The sequence below is a fragment of the Aulonocara stuartgranti genome (genome assembly GCF_965226115.1).
Source record: "Aulonocara stuartgranti genome assembly, chromosome: 12".
NCBI classification, from domain to species: Eukaryota; Metazoa; Chordata; class Actinopteri; order Cichliformes; family Cichlidae; genus Aulonocara; species Aulonocara stuartgranti.
In genome coordinates this window covers 15,873,140-15,898,460 of record NC_138948.1, presented here as the reverse complement: position 1 = coordinate 15,898,460, position 25,321 = coordinate 15,873,140, and the positions used below count along the sequence as shown (strand labels likewise).

At 37.6% G+C, this 25,321-nt stretch overlaps 1 protein-coding gene across 6 annotated transcripts in view; it reads left to right on the top strand.

Annotated features, from left to right (window-relative positions):
- Positions 1-25,321, top strand: part of grid2 (glutamate receptor, ionotropic, delta 2) — a 555,291-nt gene that overhangs the window by 386,232 nt on the left and 143,738 nt on the right. For all 6 annotated transcript variants that reach the window (XR_014279959.1, XM_082553593.1, XM_082553595.1 and 3 more), the window contains exons 6-8: positions 2,514-2,687; positions 13,355-13,516; positions 21,967-22,086. Coding sequence is in view for 5 of the 6 variants with exons in the window: in XM_082553593.1 (XP_082409719.1) it covers positions 2,514-2,687; positions 13,355-13,516; positions 21,967-22,086 (456 nt within the window). In the remaining variant the exon portion in view is untranslated. The remainder of the gene's footprint in view (positions 1-2,513; positions 2,688-13,354; positions 13,517-21,966; positions 22,087-25,321) is intronic.

Here is a 25,321-nt window from a genome sequence, read left to right as displayed (position 1 = left end):
TTGAGGTAGCTGGCCTTGGTGTGTAGAATTTAAGCCCACAACACCGACATAAGGACCAAATGATATTGTAATTAAATGCTAATCTTTAAGAGGATTAAAAGGAATGAGTGATAAAACAGTCTCACCTTTGTTCAGTTGTTGGTTAGGACTAAAAGACTGAGTAAGTAATTTGAAACTAGACAAAAATGACGATGGGCATGAAAGAGGGAATTAAAGAATTAAAATTTTGAGCTGGTAATTAGATAATGAGCAGTAATTATTTCATGGATGTTTCAGGGTCATTGTTGTAAATCCAACTCGAACCTCACCCCTATTTTAACTCAGTGTTGCAGAGGCATTTAGCGTTGGTCTTATAATGTTTTGATTGAAGAAGTCCATGAAAGGTTAATGGTTAGTGGCCTGAGGGAAGGTTGGGGTAAAGTGAAACTCGTGAAAAAGAGCGAAGTGATTATATGAGGTTAATATCAACTGTGTAGCAGTACCCTCTCCTTCCCGAGACTCTAGGGTTGTAGATGAGAGCATGTGTGTTTCTTCACGCCGGTCTACTGTATGTGCATCCATGTGTCATATTCATTTTGTCTTAGCTGTTAAAAGGCTAACAACTTTCAGAGCACTGAAAGTCACACTGGGTGATGTCACTTTAGTTTATCCCCAGGGAGATCCAGACAAAGAGCCAAACAGAACATGACAAAGGAAGAGGGACAAATCCCTGTTTAGAGGGCAAACCTCAAACCTCCCAATTAAGTGTGTCTTTGTCTCTGTTTTTGCTGTGTGTTGGTTCATCTATATTTGTTTGCATTTGATCCTTTGAGTGGTGCACTCTGGATAATTTTTGTCTACCGATCTTTCTTTGCATGCCCTTGACGGCCTGCTGTGCATCTTAATTCTCTTTCGGCCCACAAATCTGCCTTTTTAGCAATTTTCAGCATTTTCTCTCTGCTCTGGATCTTCTTTTTTTTTGTTGGCTTTGTAATTCAGTCCCCTTCAGGGTTTTATGTCTTCAGCTGTTTGGGATTTTTGCCACGTTTTCACCCCTAAGCCAGCAAACGGATTCCTTATTTGGACTGTTTAGAAAGTATATACTTCAGAGCGCAGTGTGTTAATGCAAGGTTAAACATGTTAAGTTGTTTGAGTAATTTGTCAAGGTATAAATTCCATTCTTTTGTTGTTAACTTTTATAAATAATTGAAATCCACTGTAGAACTACATCTGGTTCCAGTAAAATATGACCACAGAGGTAAAAGTATAAAAAGCAGAAACTTGAAAATCAACTTCTAAGCAGAAGCAAATGAATATTTTTGTGTCTGGTGGTGTGGAGATCTAGGGGCCATTGCAAAGGCAATACATCATCCTTATTAGTGCAGATGACACTGGGTATACCAATAAAGTCCATATAAAACAACCTCTAATCACCATTGATCATATCCCATGAGGACTCACGGGTCTTAATGGACGTTAATTACACTCAATTAAAATCCATTCCTATTAGTCAATGAGGTGTGTTATCTATAATATTACCCTTCACTAATACAAAGTGTGTGTGTGATGGATTGTTTGTGCATGTGCATAATCTGAGTCCTTTCAATCCTATCAAGCGGACTCAGGTGCATACACAAGGGAATCATAAGGGTTTTTCATGATTGTACGGCTTAAAAACAGTCTCATAAAAAAAAAAACCTGACTGATTTATGCACAGACTGGCATGGGCACAAAAGACACATGAAATCACACACAAACACAATCACTGCATACACATACAAAGGAAGTAAAAGCTGTTTCAGTTGATGGCAGCATTACCTCCACCAGGGACGATAAACGTCAGTTCTCATCTCATCACCACATGACCCTCTGCATGGAGGATGGATGGAGATCCATGGATGGAGAGCGGGGAAGGAGAGTGTGTGTCCTAGGGCTAAAATTAGCAGTGATTCCTCCCCCAAGGTTTTGCAAGGACATACAGAGTACGTGCAAACGCACATGTGTGCACATAACAAACATATGCGCACAGTCAGGCCAACACGCAGATATTTTTTACCCTTCTCTCTTCCTCTTTCCATAGGCTGACTTGTACCTTTCATATCTAATAACTATTTTTGCATATGATGTAGACAGCTTTTCATATGCGCACAGTCAGGCCAACACGCAGATATTTTTTACCCTTCTCTCTTCCTCTTTCCATAGGCTGACTTGTACCTTTCATATCTAATAACTATTTTTGCATATGATGTAGACAGCTTTTCATCGCTCGGTGTGGCGATAATGAGAAACATAGGGTATCTAAAACAAAGCCTAACTTTTACTTGTTTAGGAATTAGATCTGAGGCTTTTGAGGTGTAATATTCAACCATGTTTTTCTATTTTTGCTTTTATTTTGTGTGCGCAGTTACAGTTCTTTTGTATTTTGTTCATGCTGGCTTTATGTCTGCATAATGAAGTTGTTAATTTCATACCTACATTTACTTCATCCCTTCTTTCCTCTCCTATACCTATTCCTCTATTCTACCCTTTTTCAGGAGATCTCGGACTATGACTTGCAGGAGTTAGTCATGAAGTCTATCGGTCGGCTGACGTTGGTGCGCCAGATGTTCCCAATGCCCCAGAACACAACCCAGCGCTGTGTCAAACACAACCATAGAATTAACACTTCCCTCTGTGACCTTAAAAACCCAAAGGCTCAGCAGCTAGAGGTGAGTTGGCAAGTTATTGATTTTCAGTATTATGTTGAATACTAGCTTAATTGTCCAAATTCTGTTGCTCACTGCCAAGAACACTTTTCTGTTATTTGTGAATTTTTTAAGTAATACTCAAATATGTGGCATGACTTGCATTTGTTTTTGTTTTTTTTCATACATGTCTTTTATATTTCAAGCTATGAAATAAATAACTTCAAAATCAACAGGGGTTCATTACTCAGAACAGTTATTACACCCATTAAGGAGTTGTGAAAAGAGTGATTGATTTGAGAAGTAGGCTTGCCTAATGTTACAGAAAGAAATCAACAGAGGATTGATTATAACGTAACAGATGACTCACTGAAAAATATGTGTATTCTAATAATTTGTTTTTAATTTTTAGCTGAAAAATTGTGCAGAAACGGTTATTGGCTGACGTACACTCACAGCGAGCAGAAAAGTTGCTCACAAAAACTGTCAACAAAAATCAAGCTATTGTAGGGAGTTGAGATGAGTGGCTTGTGGCTTAGTCTTTGACAAGTTGTCCCCTTCCAGTTTAATTAAATCGGGTAAGAAAAGATGGATGTTCAGTGGGAATACAGTCGAGTCGATGGAAATCTTTGCCCCCAGTCATTGATGACATTGTGAATGAGAATAAGTGACTTTAAATACACTTGGTGTAGCTCTAGTGTATCATTAAATGCAAACCTCTAACACATTCTGCTTTTAATGATGTAATTTTTTTTGTTTCCTTTTGTGACACTGTCAAGGCAGATCGTTGTCATGGTGAAGTTTTACTTGCCAACTTATTGTGCTGAGTTGCATCCTGTTTGCATCGCTTTACCTTTGATGTGTATACAGAAATCCACCTGCTCCAGTCCACCAAGTAGCTGTGCATATATTGTTTTTTTTTCCACATGTGACCACAAAAACCAAGCCATGATGTCCACTCTCTATAGACAAAAAAGCATGGCTCAGTGGCAAACAAAAGATACTTCTATATTTTGATTAAAAATCACAATGGTAAAAGAGAAGAATTGTAAAACTCAATAGCTTTTGATTACAATGCATGTGACTGCTTGATGAGAGTTTGACAAACATAATTTAAAGGAAGCACGAGAAAGAACATTCTCTGGTCTGACGAAAGAAAAGCTATGGACATTTGTATTAGCTATGGGAACTGAAACTTGTATGAAAAGAAGAAAAGATGAACGAAGCCAAACATACATTAGTAAGACATGGTTTAGCAGACTACAAGCCCATTTAACATCTGTGGAGACGCCTGAACAGCCTTTCTTTTCAAATCGATGCAGCTTGACAGGCTCTTTCATAAAGAATTGGAGAAACTGTACAGTTCCTTGTATGGAAAGCTGACAGAGACTTACCCTACACTTAAACCTAAAAGTTATATCTGACAAAAGAATGAACTGAGAATCCGGTCTTTAAGTCGGACGTAATTAGCTGTGTCTAGGCCCAAACTCCGCTGCAGGTCCCTAAGTCAAACAGTCACTGCAGCATCACTGACTAAATTCTTTCATCTGTAATAAAATGATCAGTGTGGCTGCTCTACCAGGTATAACAATTAAGTTTAGCATCCAGACATCCATCAAAACAGAATTCATGAAATTTATGAAAATTAGAAGTTAGCAGGGAGTTAGCTCGCTAGTTTCAATCTAAATATAAATATACCATCTTCTGACTGAGGGATTTCTGAAACAAATTAAAACGTACAGCTCTGCTACCACTTCCAACATAAATGAAGACAGGAAAGTAAACAGCAGTGGCATTTGTAGGGTTAATGAAGTTTGGCTAGTATATAACAATGTGCTACGTGATTGCTAGCGACACAGCTATGTTAGCATAATATAAAAAGTGAAGCTGGAGGATGAACGCTAACTTTTTTCCACTTGATAAAAGTTAACGTGAGGATTCTCAATGGTCAGGGACAAATGCAGTCAATCAGGATGCTGTAAACGGACCAAACTTCAGCCAGGAGAACAACTGCGATAATCCATCAACAATACGAGGTTAGTCATTCATATACTGCTGCATGGGCTGGGCTGTAGTTACATCCTAAGGTTTTTTAAAACTAAGCTTTAAACTGAATATCCAAAAGTTGATTCTGTTCATCTGGACGTAGCGTTTTCAGTGGAAGAAACGTATCGTCACTCATCCAAGTGACTTCTTCAGTCTCGGTTGACTGCAGGTTTCGCCAATCTTATGAACAGTACATTTGCATAATGTACTGTTTATAATGTAACGTTTCTTCCGCTGAATGCTACATCCAGATGAACAGAATCAACTTTTGGAGATTTACTTTCCTGGATGATTGAGAATAAAAACCGAGAGAGGCCGACAGTGATCACTGACTGTTTTTAGGTGCTTGTTGAGATTAAATAGAACAAGATAAAAAGCTTTAAAACATGTTAAAAACACAACAGCCTTATTAAACACAGGGTAGTTTGGGCCCGGAAGCAGGATTCATCATGTCATCACCTAAAGACCGGATATGTTTATAAAAGGGAAATTTCACATTTTGAACTTCCAATAGGTTTCCAGAAAATTTCAGAAATTGTCACTTTTTCATTTCCACTTTAATTTCTCTCTAGAACAGAACAAAGTGTACAAAAAGTAAAAGGATCTTTAATCTAGTACAATGACAACTTTAATTAACTTTCATTTCTAATGAGAAAAATCTTAATTTTAATAATCCTAACAATGTCACCAGAAACAAGTTTTTGAAACTTAAGGGACCACACTTAAATGTATTAAAGTGCACTTGCTATTTTTTTTTTCTGTGACTCTCAATGAAGATGATGCCACACCCCAATTTGTGTTTAGCAGCAAAAAAGACAAAAAGACTGGCCATCCATGAAATGAGCCTTATGACCCAAAACTTCCCTTCCCAAACTAATGAGGCAGGAAAGCTAAATAAATAAAGCCTTGGAAAAACAGAGTACCAGGACCTTCATCCCAAAAAGAAAAAAATAAATTCCCAAAGAGAAGAAGGGGTCTGGAGATGCTAGACAGCTCCTTGGTCTGGGTGACAGAAAAATCCTTTCTTAGCCTCCTTTAAATTGGGGCAAGGCAATTATCATTTACTTCGCCCGGTCACACCAAGAAAAGAATGAAGAGATAGGTATGGGAGTAGAGAGATGGGAGCAGATAGGAACGAAGGAAAGTGGATGCAAACACAAGGGGGAGGGCATGTAATTATATGTGGGATGGCTGTATTTAATTTTGACCCATGCAGTAGATTCCAGTATCATTACATATACTGGTTCACACTATGTCTGAATAATGTGGGTTTATTTAAACAGAGACAGAAACTACTATGGGCAAATGTTCCTCTGCCTTGCTCTGTTTTTGCATCTTTTAAACATGCAACAGGTGTTTCAGTATGACATTTAAACATGTCACTTGATCCTAATGCTTTGAATTACAGCAGGCCTCCTGGTTCGATGTTGTCCAGTCATCCACCCATTGTTACTGAGGCTTTTTTTAACCTGTAAAATTAATAATTTTTGACCACATCCTTATGCAGTTTTATGTAAGACCTCACATTTCATTTACAGTACGGCAATGGAAAACACAGAGTGACAGTTTATTTTTCCATCTTCACATTTTGTTTACTATTTTTGTAAATGGCCCCTGGGGTGGCAATACATACGCAATATATGTATTTTTTTTTTTTTTATGTGACTCATCAAGCTGCCATCAAATGAACAGAGAAAAGGGAGCACAGTCTCATTTATGTGTCAAGACAAAAATATCAAATTAAATTAATATGCTGTTGATTTATGTAGAAGCGCAAGACCCTGGAGGAACATGTTTGATGAATGTTAGAATCACATTGAAACATTTGGATATCTGGAAGAGTTTGTTTCTAGACTTTTGCCTACTAGCTGCTTGTAGACATTCATAGAGGAAAGATAAAGAAATGCATGTGTTTATGTAATATAGGTGTCAACATGCAAGTCGTTTAAGTCAAGGGCAATGTGTTTTTGGGTGTCTAGCGAAAAGAGTGATCTCAAAAGTCATGCACTTGCTGCATGCATGTTCATTTCCATATGCAGACTGATGGATGGCTGAATGAAAAACAAAACAATGATGAGGATGAGGATGAGGAGGACATAAGAAAGAGCGAGTGGGAGAGAGTGAGCTTGAGATTGAGGAAGCAGATCAGCTCAGCGGTCAGAGAGTGGCCCAGAAGCCCAATTTCACACTGCAATGAAGCACATCAACTCAGGCTGACCACACAAGCACACACACTCTCATACAAAGCTTGCTCGGAGAGCCGAAACCAAGCTCCCCACGGAGCAGTAGAGTTTCCCTTTAATTTTAAAAGAAAAAGAACGATAAAGAAAATCACCACGTGGAAGACATAAAACAATGCTGTGAAAGCTAAGATACTTTGAAGGAAGTTAGATGTGAGGAAAATTTGGCATGTCCTTTTGTCCTGACTGTCAGTAAACAATTTGATAAGCAGTAAGAAAGACAATATCTTTTGTTATCCTTCCATCCCCCATGCCAACTTTTTAAGAAACCAAGAAACCTGGTTCTATCCCTTACATTTTATGATTTAATGTTTTTATTCTGTATGAGGTGTACCTGTAAGCTTGGCTGTTATATACTGTGAGGCTTTGGCCATGAATGTCTGCGTCTGAATTACAATATCCCATCTAATATGGGTGGCTGTAGCTCAGGTGGTAGAGCAGGTCATCTACTGATCGGAAGGTTGGTGGTTCGATTCCCGGCTTCCCCTAGTCTGCATGCTAAATATCCTTGGGCAAGATACTAACCCGAAATTGCTCTCCGATGCATTCATCGGTGTGTGAATGTCAGTTGTGCTTGTGCGAATGGGTGTGAATGGGTGAATGCACAAGTTGTGTAAAGCGCTTTGAGTGCTCAGAAGAGTGGAAAAGCGCTATATAAGAACTAGTCCATTTACCATTTAATATAAACAGCTATGTTTTCATAGCTTTCATGTTTTGCTGGTTGTTGTTTTTTTACTTTAACAATATCTGAAGATTATTCAGTGAATAACATCTTTGACCTGAGTTGGAATGAATCAACCACAAGGGTTTGTTGCCATGCAAAAATGGCTAATTATAGTGCTGGGATAAAGTATTTGTCCCTGTCTTTGATTTTTTTAATGTTTGTCTGACTGGCATGTTTCTGATAATTAAAGAATTTGTATTATTAGACAAAGATAACCTAAGCAAATACAACATTATTTTTATGTGATGATTTCATTTGTTAAGGGAAAAAAGCTATCCAAACTTTCCTGGTCTTGTGTGATAAAAGTAATTAGACCCCCCTTTTAAATCACGAATTAAAAATGTAATCACATTTTTCTAGGCGACATCTATCAGCCTGAAAGGGGTTACAAAAGTATTTGTAAGCCTTTGGAACACTAGCAAACCACACTGAGAGCCATTATCCACAAATAGAGAAAACTTCCCAGGAGTGACCGGCAATGTTCCCTCTAATTTTTCACGTGTCTGAGCGAACACACAAACTCCCTGAGCGGTCCCTTGGACCACTGTGAGCGACATCAGACGTGTGCACTGTGGTCACTCCAGCATCGAATCCATCCAAGTTACATGGTTTATTAAAATAATCAAATTACAGCATTTATGTTAGACTACTTTTAATTAACTGCTTTAGCCCACTTACAATGAAAATGTAAAAAAAATCTAGTCATTGACCTGTGCAGTATGTTAACACTATTGGAAGTAAAAATAACTTGAACTCCAATTTTGAAAACACAACTTTCTTTCTTTTTTAAAAAAAGCTCTGACTTGTATTATGAGTCTGTGGTCTGGGAGAGAGTCTGTAACTCTCTGTCTGCAAAATATAGTATATAATGACCAATGCTGGGCAATTAATTATATAGTTACTTCTTCAAAAAAGTAACTCAGTTTGGCAAACAACAAGGTTTTTTGCAGCTATTTTTTAAATGCAGCCAAGGCATTTTTAAATAAACATTTCAAACTATTTACAGAACAATCAGCTGTTCTGCATCAAATCTGATGCCACACAAATTATTTGTGCCACTCCAAAAAATAATTTCTGTCCACTATGAGATAAAGGAGAACAACAGCCTGATACCTGCAGGCCTGACAACAGGAGATATATCACTCCTGTAACACCTGTAACATTCAGCAGTCTCCTCATTGTTCTGACACACACACAACAACACTATACTACACTCTAACTACACAAGATTTGTGCTAAACGTCAAAAATCTCTCACATCTCAAAACTTCCCCCCGTTTCTTAACAACTAGATGCCACGTTGCCATATCATTTTTTGATTGGTCGACATGGTACTTTTTTGGACGAATAGGAAAGGGAGAGGGGGGTGGAGTTTGTTTTTGCTCACACTCTTTCCAGCGTTTTCCTTATAAAACACAGTTTTTACCGTTTATACCCGCAGTAAATATAAGCAACGATAGTATTCAGGAAGAAAACCAAACATTGAATATTTTTTTAATCACAACTGGGGCTGCCACAAACGATTATTTTGATAGTCGACTAGTCACCGATTATTTTTGTGATTAGTCGACTAATCAGAGCATGCATCCATTGGACGTAAAACCTACAGCTTACTGCACAAGCATGCATCTGCTCTCATATAACTATCATTAGCTTACAGCTTTAAGTGTGTAAGGTATATGCTAACTAAAAATAAAGACAAGATGATAGTTTATTAAATTTTAATGAAATTTGCAGATTGTTTCGGTGAAGTTTAATAAACTCCTTGCTATCTAAAATATAACGGGACACCGGAGTATATTCTCGAGCATCTCACACTTCTGATAATCAGTTGTCTGCTTGACGTTTATACAGCTGTGTAAAAACTACACAGCAAATCCAGCATGTCCAAATTAACACTGTTGGATTTGATTTCAACACTATTAAAGTGTCTATATGGGTCCACACCAGAGAGTGTTAATTTAACTCTTTTTGGAGAGTTGGTACGTTAACTCTGATTTAGTGTTAAACACCAAATCTGTCTGGAGTTGATAATTTAACACTTGGTGTTAAGAGTTTATATATTAACTCTCAAAGAGGATTTTAGTTTAACTACGTAAGAGTTATCTTCTAATTCATTCTAAAAAGCGGGAATTTTACTGTTCTGAACTTCTAGAAATTTCTTTTGGAAATAAACATTTACTAAAAAGATGCAATGGTTTTTGAAAAACATTTATTCTGAACTGTGCACCACAATTTCAAAACATTTTCTGAAAGATGTAACAGTATACATGTTCTCACTTTCATTAGAATTTTGTTTATCAAAAGGTCTGACATGGTAAATGCAAATAACAGCATTCTCATCACTTATTTCTTCAATACAATATGCATGTCCTTCATTCATCCCTTTGTGGAACTTCAACGCACTTCTGCTCTCCCCCATATTCCATCTTCACAAGCATATCCTGTGCGGCGATTGAATAAAAATTAGTTGACACTAATTAATGGCACAAATAATCCAGTAAACAATTGCAGCACAGTAAAAAAAAAAAGGAATCCTTTTTGAGCCATTACTTGTGTAAAGTATTTTCCCAAAAGACAAGGACACAGGCAACAGGTAGTACTGAACTAAATGTAAAACCTCAACCTTTTTCATTTTTACCTAAACCGTGTGCACAAAACTCTGTAGGGATCTATGCTAACGTAGAACCCAGTCAGGACGTCTGCTACTGCTGTTTGCTTGTTTTGTTTTGTTTTTTATGGGCGATCGTTTTCAGGCTTCAAGTAGCACCATTATACCAACATTTCACATTCTACACATTGTTTTAGGTGTATTTGACCAAAGGTTTGACTGAAAATTCACATGCAAGCTTTTTTTCAAGGCTGTGGTATTTGCCCGCAAACAATACCTTTCAGCTAGCTAAAACAGAATATATCACCGAGCAACATGGCTAATGCCTTTCACACAGCTTTGTATCAACTCCAAAGAGCCACAGAAGTAAAAGCTCATAATAATAATTGAAACAATCTTTGAAAAAATGACTTACCAAGCATGGCAAACAACTCAAATATGTAGAGCAAAATGTTCTGAAACGGCTTCACTTCAGCTTCGATTGGAGCCGTGCTGGGGGCGGAGTCTGTGAATTTACTCTATTGGTGTCATAGCCCCTGTCGGAGTTCAGAGTTAAGAGGTCAAGAGTTAATGTTTCCATTGTAACACCTCCAGATTTGACATAGAAACACTCATTTTTAACACTCGATTTTAACTACTATCATTTTACACCTCAGAGTTACATTAAAAGAATGTGACTCTGCTTAGAGTAAAATTAACTCTACTTTTGCAAGAAGACTATTAACACCAAAACATTTAACACTTTTGAATTTGCTATGTATAACTTTAATCTCAGCCAAACCGATTTACTCAGGAACAAATAAAATACTAAAAAAAGCCAAACAATAACATTTTTAAGTTATCTAAGTGACTTATATATATTTAACCTGAGTAGCGAAAGACGGTGGTGGGTTTGAAAACGATTTGCCGGGAGTCCGGTGTTCTCACAGGCTCTAGTGAGCCTTGCCCCCGGCTAGCTATCGAGCTAGTGGGTAACAGACGTCTCCAAAAACGTCGGAGCACTTTTGAAAATATGTGGTGTCTTGATAAACTGAGCAGATATTTGAGGTTTATACAGTTACATTCTCGCCTGAAAATATGTTAAACGTTTAATTTTGTGACCCAGAAAGAATAATAAGACTAATATTAAAACAAACTAGCTGCCGCCATTGTTGGAAACTGAGCTGGACTGCGCTATGAATTCTCGGACACTGCTTCTTCTTCGGGGTTTAACGGCAGCTGGCATCCTTGTACATGCAGTGCTGCCATCTTCTGTTTCAGTCCGTTATTACACTCTTAATTCCTACTACTTATTCCTGCGTCTTTTGTGATCTTACAAAGTTTCAAATGACGGGTCGACTATTAAATCAGTCGTCGACGATTTTGATAGTCGACGTAATCGTGACTAGTCGACTAATCGTGGCGGCCCTAATCACAACTCTGGTTTTACGTGGCCTATCAACACAATTTAAAAACTGGTATAAAGTCCACACTTTTTCCGTCAGTTGTTCCGTCTGTCCTGCTCACATCTCCAATGGTTGTACACGTCATTAACGTGGCTTCACTCCACATCAGCCACGCCGCTGTGCTCGCTAAAACACCGGTGTCGGCACATAAGGATGCTGTCATAGCCTGTCAACCACATTGATTAGCTGCATATATACGAATGTGAATCGCATCATTGGCTGGACTATGGGATAAGGTGGCATCATTCTAATCCCATACGGGAGCAGCCAGTCACTTACTGACTAACACTGCAAAACAGAATTGTTAAAAGTATTAATTTTAATTTCAATGCAGGTTAGATTTTTTTCTTTTGTGCACAACACAGATTTCCTGTGCGCAGAGACCGTGCCAGCAGTGCGCAATTGCGCACGTGCGCTGCTTAGAGGGAACATTGGTGACCGGTCTATCAGCATTACTCCAAGACCTCATCGGCAACTCCTCCAAGAGGTCACAAAAGAACCCAGAACAACATTTAAAAAACTGCAGGCCCCACTTGTCTCAGTAAAGTCAAAGTTCATGATTCAGCAGTCAGAAAGAGACTGGGCAAAACTGGCATCCATGGGAGAGTTCCAATGAGAAATTTACTGGTGGCCATAAACAATACCAGGGTTCGTTTCACATTTCCCAAAAAATATCTTGATGATCCCCAAGACTTTTGGGAAAAATATTCTGTGGACTAATGAGACAAAAGTTGAACTTTTTGGAAAGTTTTTGTCCAGTTGTATTTTGCCTAAAACTAGTACAGGATTTTTTCATGATAAAGTTCATTCAGAGCTATGGGCATTATGTATTTCCTCGGGCTATCTTTGTCTAATATTAAAATCAGCTTGGTGATCTGAAACGTTTAAGTGTGACAAATATTTAAAAAAACTAAGAAATCAGGATGTTGGCAAATACTTTTTCACAGCAATGGAAGTACTGGGCAAAAAGTTGAAGAAGATTTAAACACTGTGTAGTATAATATATTTTTAAAAAATATTGTGTTCAAAGCCTCTTTTTGGTGTACAAAATGCAATATTAGAGAGATCAAGGCTTCTGCTTGTGTTGTGTGATTGTATTCATTTGTCCATTAATGTGAGTGGATCCACACTGCTTGCTTGCTTTTTTGTGTGTAGGCGTGGATTCATTGTAGTTCATTTATTTTACCCCATTCCCATTTACACAGAGACAAGAGGCTTGGTACTGTACATTACACAATGATCAATCACAGAATGAGTGGACTCCTCCTGTCTCCTACTTGTTTTTGTTTTGGTGTCAATGACCTTTCAGTACATTAATTAATTTAATCTTGAAAGCTTTTTTTTTGTTCTTACTTATAAGAAGTACCCAAAAACAATGTTGGCTGCGTAGTCAGGCTGTATACTGTTGATTTTAAGGAGACAAGGTAATATTTTTCTTTTTTGATCAAGAAGCTGCTGAATTTGTCCGGAAATAAATTGTTTAATTTTAATAGCATTTTAACCTGGAAAGGCTTGGACTGTTTGTTTTGTGAAACTTATTACTGATTACAAGTTTGTCTTTATTTTCTCACACAATTCAAGTTGCATTGCCTTTTTTTATCTTCCTTTTTATGTTTCTTTCTGTAGATCACCAACCGCTACATCTATGATACAGTCTTACTGCTGGCCAATACCTTCCACAGAAAGTTGGAGGACAGGAAATGGCACAGCATGGCCAGTCTGAGCTGCATCAGGAAGAACTCCAAACCATGGCAGGGAGGCAAGAGTATGCTGGATACTGTCAAAAAGGTATAAAATGGTGAAGAAATTCACACTGTGTTTTTTCCTCTCAAGGCTTACAGGAAGGTGCTTCACCAAGTGTGCAAGCATAATGTGTACTTGGCTGCTCTGGTGAGTCTACCTGAGTATACACAGATGTAGGCACAGAGGTAAGCTGGTTGTTGTTCTGCAAGCAAGCATCCTCAGTTCATACAGTAAGAACTTTTCATATGTGGTTAAAGACTTGTGAACCTTTTTTAGGGAGCCTACTTGCAACTTATTCTGTTCACTTCATTTCGCAATGTCTTAAACACATCAATTACCATTAATGAGAAGTTCACGCAGTAATGCAGTGCATGTGTCACAGGAGTGCAAGCAGAGACAGTGAAGATGGTGATTATTGGTGAAAATAAACAATAGCTTCCTGACAGGTTGAAACAACCAGAATGGCTAATAATTAGTATGCTGATTTGAGATTAATGGTGCGTGAGGTACGATACATTTAAGGCATTAATATGGAGTCAGTACCTACAGCTTCCTGTGGCTTTTAGTCAAGAAAACAACTATATCCTATTAAATCTGATCCCAGTTTAAAAAGATCCAGAGATTTGTTTACTGCTAACTACTTCACAAATACAGCCAGCTGTCCAATGTTTGTATCAATTCAATTCAATTCAATTTTATTTATATAGCGCCAAATCACAACAAAAGTCACCTCAAGGTGTATCCACTTAGATTATCAGTGTATCAGTCTGAAAGGTGTCAAAAAGCATTCATAACCCTTTAGAACTCTAGCAAACCACGGTGAGAGCCGTATACTGTTATATGAATGGCAGACAGACCTCGCCATAGAACACCTGTTCTATCACAGAATAAGCCTACGTGTTGCAACATCCAATTCAGTTTCCATAAAACATTGTATTTTCTTTCCAATATTAAAATCATTCATATGAGCTGTTCGCACTAAAGTAAAAAGCACCATCACTTCATGCGGATACCCTTTCGGCGCCAGCTGTGGTCGCAAGGTTGGAGCCGAACAAAAACACCCTGATAATGACTGTGTTTAGTCTGTTCCTTCCCATTCCATGCAAGGCCACCTGGGTTGGCTGGAAAACTGTTTACTTAGCATACCAGGGCGAAGGACACTGTCTCAGCTGAACTCTGGACACGCACACACATACGTATACACTGATATGCACACACTAATTCCCCCTCCCTTTCCAAACGCCTTCGATGCTTGTTCCCTCCTGAGCCCGCGCTGGAATGGTAGCGCTGGGCAGGATGGCTGCTGTGTTTGCTTCGGATTACTCCTCACCCCCCACCCGACCCTGTGGCTTGTCACGTGTTCCATAATGTTGTACTGTGGACATTTATGTGTTTTTTTGTGCAGAGAAGTTTTTTTGTTTCCTATTCTCATGCTGTCCTCCCAGGAGCCCAGCATGAGTAGAGGTCTCTTTTTTTCCTCTTGTACTTTCCCATTGTAGTGTATATTTCAGTGGTTTTTTTCTGTAACGCTACCGATCTCCGACCTGTATCCCCATGTGATGTCTGTGTTGTGTGTGTAAGGTCCGGGGGGGATGGGGGTCCTATTTCACTTCAGGGCAACCTGCACGTGGCGAATAAAGCCTTGATTGATTGAAATCTGTGGCATGTTAGTTCAGATAGTTGTGCAGTCAGTGAAGAGCAGAATAGATTTAGGCTCCTAAACTTATAGCCAGCTTGAACATAGAGTTTGTCTTTAACTGTGTTTGCATTAATTCAGAGTAAGTCAGGACGCAGTTCAACAAAAAAACGAACCAATCCAGTTTAAGATGAGTCACATGCTGAGGTTAATAAACAGCTTTTGTATTTACAACTGATGGGTTTTCAAATCCAACACCATTGCACCCAAATGTGCAACTTTAAAACCATACAGACATACATATAAAACCTTACAGACTGATTCGAATGCAGAAATGAAACAGATTCAGATTCACATGCTATAAAAGTAGCATATCACTAGGTGCTAAGACGAAATACAAATTAGTGCACAGCACTCAATAATAGACTTGCTCTCTTAAAACATAAAAAGAGCAGTAAGGCACCACAGTTTTTTATTGCAATACCTTCACCAGAATATAAAAAAGGCATATTACACTGTCATTATGTATATAAAAAACAGAGCCTAACCATTTGTTTAACAAGCTAAAAGAGTGTTTGCTGTTTTCTGACATTGTCCATATTTCATTAGCATTCATTTCCCAATGGCTATGAGTATAAAACCCTCCAAATTCTGCTCCTGAGTTGAATGCTTGATCAATTTCATTGTGCAGAAGAGGGTCATCAAAAATGTTTAGACCAAATCTATTGTGTGATACACCCTGTGAACCCTGTGTTCAACTCCTACAGGAGAAAAGAGGAGCACAGTTTCTGCATGCTGAATATCAATTTCTTTTTAATCTGTGTCCATCACACGATCCCCCATCTCTCACGCAGGCTGTGACAGTCTGCATATTCATTCACTGGAGATTTTTTCAGTAGCCCTAGTGTGTGTTGAAGCATGGACAGCCCAGACTGTAAATTCTTGACTGTTTTGTCTTCATCAAAACATTGGCATTTACTCATGTCCTGAAGTGCTTTTGGATTTAGACCATCAGTTTTTTAACATTTAGAAATTATGAGGTACCAGACACACTAGATCAGCATGAAGTATCCCACACTGTAGGCATCTGCAATTTATACATTCGGATGCTGTGCTAAGAATAATGTTTTGGACATGGATCCCAAGGGTTGCCAATGAGCTGTGTCCACTGCAACTCCACACCCCCCTGGCATCTCAATGCTTTTTACTATCAGTGCTGCCTGCATTTCCTTCTCACATTTGAAATCTCTGCGTTATTTCATAATATTTCAGTATTTGCGGTGTCACTGTCTTTGCCAGATACATTTATTTATTTGTTTATTTGTTATTAATGAGCACAATTCCTGGCTTTGAGACACTTTAGAAAAGGCCAAATCAGTGTGAAAATGCCGAGGAGCACTTGTAACAATGCTCAAAAGTAGGGATGTGTATTGATAAGATTTTCACGATTCCGATTCCATTTTCGATTCTGTTTAACGATTCGATTCTTTATCGATTCTCTTATCGATTCTTTTTAAAAAGGAGAACACTAAGTTCGATTAGCTTAGAACTTTGTTTTATATTTTCTCTTTGAACAAGATAGAAATTTAGGAGTAACATGGCCTTATAAACCCAACAGTGAGATCTTAAGAGATCCACAGCCTACGGCTCTTCAATGGGGTGTCACAGGGTCCCCAGGAAAAAAAATTGTAAATGTAAAATAAATATTCTTCTGTAGCAATAACAAAGTACTGATGAGTTTTCTCATTTTCTTATTTCATCTTCAGTTTTCCAATTAATTTCAGATTTAATTTGATGTTTTTACATTGCAGTCACTACTTCTAGTATCTGACTAATGCTTGGATATTTTATTAGCCTGTTTATATTGATTTATGTTGTAATACCAACACTATAATCTGTGATTAATATTGGAATTTTATTCAAAATTTTACTATCCCAAGGACAGCCAGGAAAATATTTCTGTTATTTTTTTTTAAACAATCCATCTATTTCATCACTCTCCTGCAGTATGCACATATGTGTGTATATGCCAGTTTGAAGAAAATAAATCTTTGTTTAAATAATCATCCATCCATCCAGCCAGCCAGAAAGTACTTGGCGAGAAACCACACAACCCCTACAAACACAGGGAGAACAAACTTCACAGAGTTTACATGTCCCCTGCCAGATGGTGTATTCAAACCCAGGATAATATTAATCATAGTAATAATAATGATAACAGCAATAATAATAATAGTAGCACTGTTGCCTCACAGCATGAAGGTCCTGAGTTAGACGCCATCATCTGGCCTGGGGCCTTTCTCTGTAGGGTTTGCATGTTCTTCCCATGTTTGTGTGGGTTGCATGTTTGCACTTACTGTTAATTGGTGATTCTAAATTGCTCATAGGTGTGAATGTAAGTGTGAATCTTCATCTGTCTCTCTGACTTAGTCCTGTGTCTATCACAAGTTTAAGACAGGTTGACTGAATTGTTGACCTGTCCAGGGTGTATTCTGCATCTTGTCCTATAGTAGCTGGGATAATAATAATAATAATAATAATAATAATAATAATAATAATAATAATAATAGAGATGGACCGATCCGATATTACGTATCGGTCCGATACTGACCTAAATTACTGGATCGGATATCGGAGAAAAATAAAAAATGTAATCCGATCCATTAAATATCACGAAAGCACCTCACAAAACTTGCAACACGCCGTAACTCACCTCAGAACGTTAGCACGTCGGAGCAGTATGCATCACGTGATAGAGCGGCTGTGGCATGTAGGACCTGTCGGTGGTCTGGATAGCATTTGGAGCTTCGCTAGCAACCCGGCATTTCATCTCCGACAAAGTTATCCCCGAGAGAAGTAAAGCAAGTGTGTAAGTCCATCTCTGAATGTAAAGCATTCCTGCGTTAAGCTTAACAAGCGACTGCCTCTCCTGCTGCTACTTCAATCATGAAACTGCTTAATGATCAGCTGATCGGCTTTTCTGTCGGGAGTCCGTCTCTTTTGTTTGTTTTTGGCCCACTTTGCACCAGAAAGAGGAAACCAGCGGCTGAACAACAGCAGCACGTTTAAGCTTGATAAGCTGTTGTTAGAATTTATTTAATATTACTTTCTACACCAGGATCTTTTTCTACGTAGCTGACGCTGGTAACTGTGCAGGGGCGGATCTAGCAAAGTTTAGCCAGGGGGGCCGACAGGGCATTAACAGGGAAAAGGGGGCACAAAGACATACTTTTCTTTCTTATTCTCATTTAAAATGTCTAGCTTTTAATAAATAATTATCTGACACCCAAAGTTTTAATTTGATGTAAAATGAATAGAAGTCAATTACTGTATATAGTAACTATTAAGTCTAATATATATACCCTAGTAAGCTATAGTACTTTTTCCTTTGGGAAGGTACCATCTGTGCAGTCTGCAATTTTGTTGAAGAAAGATGTTGAATCTATTTAATATTTCTTGAAAAATAATTGATTTCTGTGCATTTTTTTTCACACTGCATCAAATTAAGGTTGATTACGTCGATTAAGCATCATGAGGTGAAGCGTGAGGGGTGGTTCCCCATTTTTTATTTATTTATTTTTGTTGCTGGGAGTTGGAACCCTATTAGTTAGGTTGCTTAATATTTACGCTAAGTACTCTTTAAAATACCAGAATAGGGAGGATGGTGTAGGTTTAAGTTTATTAGATTGATCAGTATTGCTGAACTATGAAACATTTTTTTTTTGCATACAGGTATAACAGATTAGCTTTAGTGTAGTTGTTGTTTTAAACTTCAGTATGAACTTATACAAAATGCAGCAAGATATTAAAAAAAAACCAAGTTTTGTTGATTAAAAAACACTATATCGGCTTCATATCGGTATCGGCAGATATCCAAATTTATGATATCGGTATCGGTATCGGACATAAAAAAGTGGTATCGTGCCATCTCTAAATAATAATAATAATAATAATAATAATAATAATAAATGTTATGAATCAATCTCTTTCAAAAAAAAATCAAATGATATTTATCCTTCTTTTTGAAACAACAACAACTAATCTGCAATTCAAGACACCTTTTTACAGCTCTTATTTTTCCTTGGCTGAAACAGCAAGATGTAGTCATAGCTAAATTGACTAATACGTTAGAGTCACCTGTAACTGAAGAATGCGAATGGATAAGGTTCTGAAAAAACTCTGTCTTAACTTTTATATTGTTCTGATCACAGAGAGATCAATTTTTTTATCAATAAATCTAATCATAGCTTTCTACCTTTGTCCTGAGTACACCTTAGACACAAAGTGATCGTGCATTCAAAGGACTGCATGAACAAAGTAAATCCACCAGTCGGCAATTTCTTCTCAGTTCCTGCATATTTGGCTTTTGGCAGGTAGAGGACTTCATTCTGCAGTTGTGATTTTAGGAATCTCAACATTTCACCTTGAGTTTACGCGTGGGTTTGGCAACACTTTCATCACTGTTAAATCCAATTGGATCAATGCCCCCTGTTTTGATATCAATAATAAAAAAAAATACTCCAGGGATGACAGTTTGACTGAATGATGAAGCCAAGTGAAATGCTAATTTAGGATTAGTGTCAGACAATAATAAATGCAGCGCAATGGCTTTCATATCTATCTCTGCACTTCACCTTGCGATCAGGCTGGGGTTTGGCAACACTTTCATCAGCCAGCCCCGGCTGCTAAACCAACCTTGATGACTGTCTCAGCAGAGCTCTGTTAAAGAGCCCTAAGCAGTAATAGAGTTGATTTCAACAGCCTGGCATCAGTTCCATTTCGCACTGTATCAGCAGTGTTCTTTACTTGCTGTGCGTGCCTGTGTGTTTAATCAGTGTTTTGGTATGTGGGGCCAATATGGTAATGATAAATACTAATTTGCAGGTGTTGATGAGGAGCTCTATTGATGTTGTTGTCTGGTGTTCATTGACAAACTCAGAGTGGAGAATAAATGCTGCTGTTACACCTGAAGTGCGTGTTGTGTTTGTGCTTAGAAGACTATGTATTGCCTGCTACATTTTCACCTTTGAATCTCTGCGACATAAACTGTTAAGGTTTAGGACTCATTTTAAAATTTTATTGATTACTTTAAAGGCATTGTAAGGCCTGTGACCCAGCCCCTACATCTTCTGCAGCACCTGGGAGACTGTTTTCAAATCTAGGCTTAACGATTCTCAATTTATTTTTGCTGTTATTATAACACACATACGCTGTTACTTTCATCTTAGTTCTGTCAAGCATCCAAAAATTAAAAAGTCTTTTTTTTTTCATTTCGCTGTTATTTTATTTCTCTTCTTAGACTTAATAAAACATCTTTTCCATCCAGGTTCTCCTAAATGACTATTAAGGGCTCAGTTTCAACCTCAGCTGTTGATGCAGAGATGTAAACATGCAATATACTGAGTGTGCGTCTAAGTACGTGCACTCATCCCAGGTGAATAAAATATTTACATAGATTAGTAATCCCAATAGCACATTACCATATCTTATGAAGTGCCATAGACATACTAATATAACTAGTTGTTCTTCAAAGCATATCAGCATTAGGGGTATGCACGCTTATGACAGACACACATATACATCTGGTGTGTTTGAGTACAGAAAGAGAGATATTACTGCAAATTCTCAGAATATTATTTACAAAAATTGGGAAGACTGTCACTATTCTATAACTCAGACATCAGATATCAAATAAGGAGGGTTCAATAAAAAGAGATTACTTGAAAGAATTGAACTTGGTTTATTTAGATAGAGATATTAATGTATATGGCGATTACACTCCGCCGATCAGCCGTGAAAGGATTTATTGCAGGACCCCCGGGAGTCTAGACACTGGTGATGGTGAAGATGAAAAGCTCTGACTGAGGTGTCAGTGAGGTGAAGTTGGGGATGAGGTGGGTTGCATGAATGAGAGTCTGAAAGCGAGAATGACGGAGAGCAAAGATTTAAACTATGCAAACTGGAGGCTGATCGCCCCAAAGAAGACGGGTAAAAAGACGATTGGACTAGAATGATGATGTCAGTATTGAGATTGACAGCTGGGAAAAGTGAAAGTGATGTAGAAAACAGAAAAGCAGCCTAACACCCTGTAGAGCAGGCAGATGAGTGAATATTGATCTTCCTTATTGAAATTAACCATAAGCGCATTTATTTGACTTTCCTAAAATATAAACAGTTGTTGCTTTCATCAGTTCAAATCATTGTAACTTCTATCCTGACAAACATCAACAGAAGCTGAAGTTTTCCCACTGAATATATGACAGCAGCATGAGACAACGGCATGCCCTTTCAGTCCTTCTCCAGCGTCTGACAGTTGCACAAATTTATCCGCGTGGCGAAACCACAGTAACTTGAATAATTATCCCTAAAAATGACACGAGGTATGACATTGGCCTGTCTGCAGACTCGCAGTTTATACGCTACAGATTAATAATGCTCTGGTCCATTCACCGAAGGTTACTAAAGTGTATGTAGGTGAAATGGAATGTTTATTCTTTTGCTATCACAGTAACTGAGAAAGTAATGCCTCCATGATGAGAAAAAAAAAATCACAAGAGACCACCTGTATTATGTATCACTGTCAAATGTCACACACAATACCTACGACTGTGATAATATGAATGTGAATGTGATGTAAAAATCATACTTGTCTCGGTTTCGCTGTGTACAGTTACCATCACTTTTTTTTTTTGCTGAAAAAACTGTTAGTTTTCTAAGATTTGTAGGGAGAAGTGACAAAACAAAAGCTGACATCATTATAGTGATGAAAATCACAATAATAATTACAGTAATTTTGACGATAACAACAATAATTGTAAGATAAACCAAAAATAACACATCCTAAATCTTTTCCTTGCAGTTCGGGGTGAGCGGCCTGACCAGTTTCTTGGAGTTCACTGACAACGGCACTAACCCCAACATCTTCTTTGAAATCTTGGGCACAAATTATGGAGAAGATAGAGGACGGGGAGTCAGTAGGGTAAGTAGTTAAAACAGAACCTCTGTGTGGCGTTCTACTGTGGGTGAAGGGAGGATAATTTCTTCAAATGCGTAGAGTAGATTTGCATAATTCCTGGATTTACTGGGGAATTCCATTGCACCTAGTCTCTAAATGGTGTCTCATATTTACACAGGTATTTCTTCATTTTGCATGTCACCCCTGTAGCAGCATAGTCCAGCTGCTCTTTCATATTTATACCTGTATTCTCTCTTTCTCTGTCTTTCTTTTTTTCTTTCTTTCCCAAGCCATTAACGTCTTGAACAGAATAAATGATTTTTTTGTGTTTTCATTTTTTATGTTTTCTGTCCACCCGTCGGGTAAAGCCTGAGCACTGCAGCTCGCCTCCCCTTCAATAAAGCATGGTGTTAATTGGATTCATTAGAAGCATCTTCAAATGCTATCTGGTAATGATACGTGCATAATGAATTTTAACAGGCATCATAAAAGACAGCCATGCACGCACATATGCATAACATTGTTTGTTCATGGATTGTGTGCAAGTGTGTGGTTGTGGGTGTATGTGTGCACTTAGTTGTGTTTTGCAGGCTATATTAAAAAAAAGATGTTGTACATTCAAATCTCTGATTTTTATTATTAAGATGATCTATACGTCTGTGGTAAAGAATACACTTCTGTGAAAAACCGCTGATAAATAAATTACTACTTAAATTACTTGTTTTATGCATAATACTGATAACTTTCTACTGGACAGTGCTGTGAAGGTTCTCAGTCATCCAGGTCATCGTAGTCTAAGGAGCTTGGAAAGAAAAGCGTCTGGACTTCTGTGAGTTGCTTGAAGACGTTCTCAGTCCATGTTCTTGTTTCCAATACACTTACAGAAACAGGACACAAAAATGATATCCTCAGACACGTATGCACAGTGCGTCTGTCTTCACAGATAACAGTGATCTGTGATTATGGATAATGTGGTGAGGCACCAACATAACACAGCATGCCATCACAGACAAAATTAATCTTTAAAGCACAGGATAATTACATTAAGGCACAATTCCCTAATCGCAGAGCATAATTACTTCTTAGGGAATTCAAGCACTTGTTATACAGTATTCCTGCCACAGTCTCCCTTAATTCTCTGAACATTTGTTCATTTGTCATAGGGATTCAATTAAATTCATACATGGCCAGTGTGTACGGCTGGAAATATAGTGAAATATACTGAAATATTCACTCAGAAACAGAAAAAGAAAGCTAGAGGAAAGTCCTGCTGGAACCTTTTTATGTATATAAATCCACGGAGAAGAAAAACTAGAAAAGAAATTAATATCCTGGTATATCAGCAGAAAAAGAACTATCACCAATACATCAGCCATTCAATTAGTTGTAGTCCCTGAATGCAAATGTGGGTACGTTGCAGAAGTTTCACCAATGCATGCTGATTGCAATGAAAACCAAGAGCTGTTATTTTTCCTTTCTCCTCTGCATTGTGTGCTTACCAAAAAAAGCTAAGAAAGAATATACTTAATTGAAATATACTTAATATTATGAAAGCTATCTGGTTCTCTCACTCAAGTCATTTTTTTTATTTTGTACTGTGTGCTTAAGTGATACATAGGTCTTGTTTTATTTGCAAAGTAAAATGTACAGCATGTAAAATAAAGTAACTTAAATCAGTCTAAATCAAAAGATTTATTTTTTTTTAAAGAAGAAAAGTTGACCTTACTGCATAATTTTCTAAATTTCTAAAATATGTAGACCAAGCCAATAACTGTTATGTGTTAGGTGCACATATACTACAAAAATTTATAATAATAAAAAAATGATTGCAAAAAAAAATACTGTAATAAAAAAATATATTTGTCACCAACATCCAATTTTTTTTATCATGGTTAAAAAACTGAGCCATCAGAAAGGAAAGCTGGAAGAAAAAGGCTCGCACTCTATAATTTTCAAAGAAATAATAATGGCAAAGTAAAAAACAGCAGTGAAATAAAAGGAACAGAAACAGTTTCTTTCATTTGTATGAATTACTGATAAAGTTCCTCAGTTTCATAGACTCTGGGTCGTTTACACTTCAGAGCAAACAGAGAGAAGGAAGCTTTTGTATAAGCTTTGTCATATGTTTGCTGAAAAGAAAATTCTTGAAACTCAAATAAACCCACGTGTTCTGTTCACTGCTGAAATGTTGTAACATATTTATTTAACCACCCCTGAGGTCTGGTGACCCGTGTTACAGAAGTGTAAACAAATAAAGGGACCACATTCCTTATAGAAACTTTTGATCCGTTATTTATAAATTGCTTTGTGGTTATCTTGTATTTTAACATAGGTGGTGAAGTCACATGACATTTCCCATAAAAAATGAAAAAAAAAAAGTCTAAGTCTGGAACCAAACGCAATTACCATTGGTTATATTCCTGCATAAATTATAGATCATCTCCCTTCTCACACTTCATCTTTAGAACATATATATTAATCATGCCATATGAAGTTTAATGTGTTTTTCTTGTACCTGACTACAGTTCTGCATTAAAGCTTTCTCTGTTTTTGACAAGTCCTCAAAAAGCCCAGCTAAATTGCAATCAATATTATTGTGTGCCTTTTTGACCTAACCAGACCATTAACAATACATGCTTATTCCCCTAATTATAGTAATACCACTGGTTTCATGTGAGCATACCACTTAACCTGACCTTTCTTTTCTGTTCTTCCTCACGGTTTCTCTTTGAGCTTTCCTAGGCCTGCTCACAGTTTCATTAATAACTTTTGGGTTTTTTTGTTATTGTTGTTTTTTACTTAATTAATGTATTCTTCTGAGCGCCTTTCTCTTTTACGACTTCCTCCTTCTTCATCTCCCTGTTAGATTCTTCTTCACCAATCCGCTTTGACTTTATCCCCATCATACTTCACACAGATGCATACAGCTATCGAGCGATAATAATAGTAGCAAATACCTGAGATCCGTCATAATTATTACCACTACACTGTGGTAGAATTGGATTTTTGCTCCATTACCTTCGGTTTCTATACACAGAGCCTATATATCTCTCTATATATACATATACAGGCATGTCAGGCTCCACTGATCTCTTACAGAGAGGCGACAAGACTGCCATGTGTAATTGCTTCGTTAGCTATCAGCTACATCTTAAATGACTTCAGAGAGAAAAACGGCATCGAGTACTTTAAAACAGCCACAATAAAAAAAAAAGGCTTGTGGCTAACTGAGGAGATAAGAAGGAAGGAGGTTTAGATT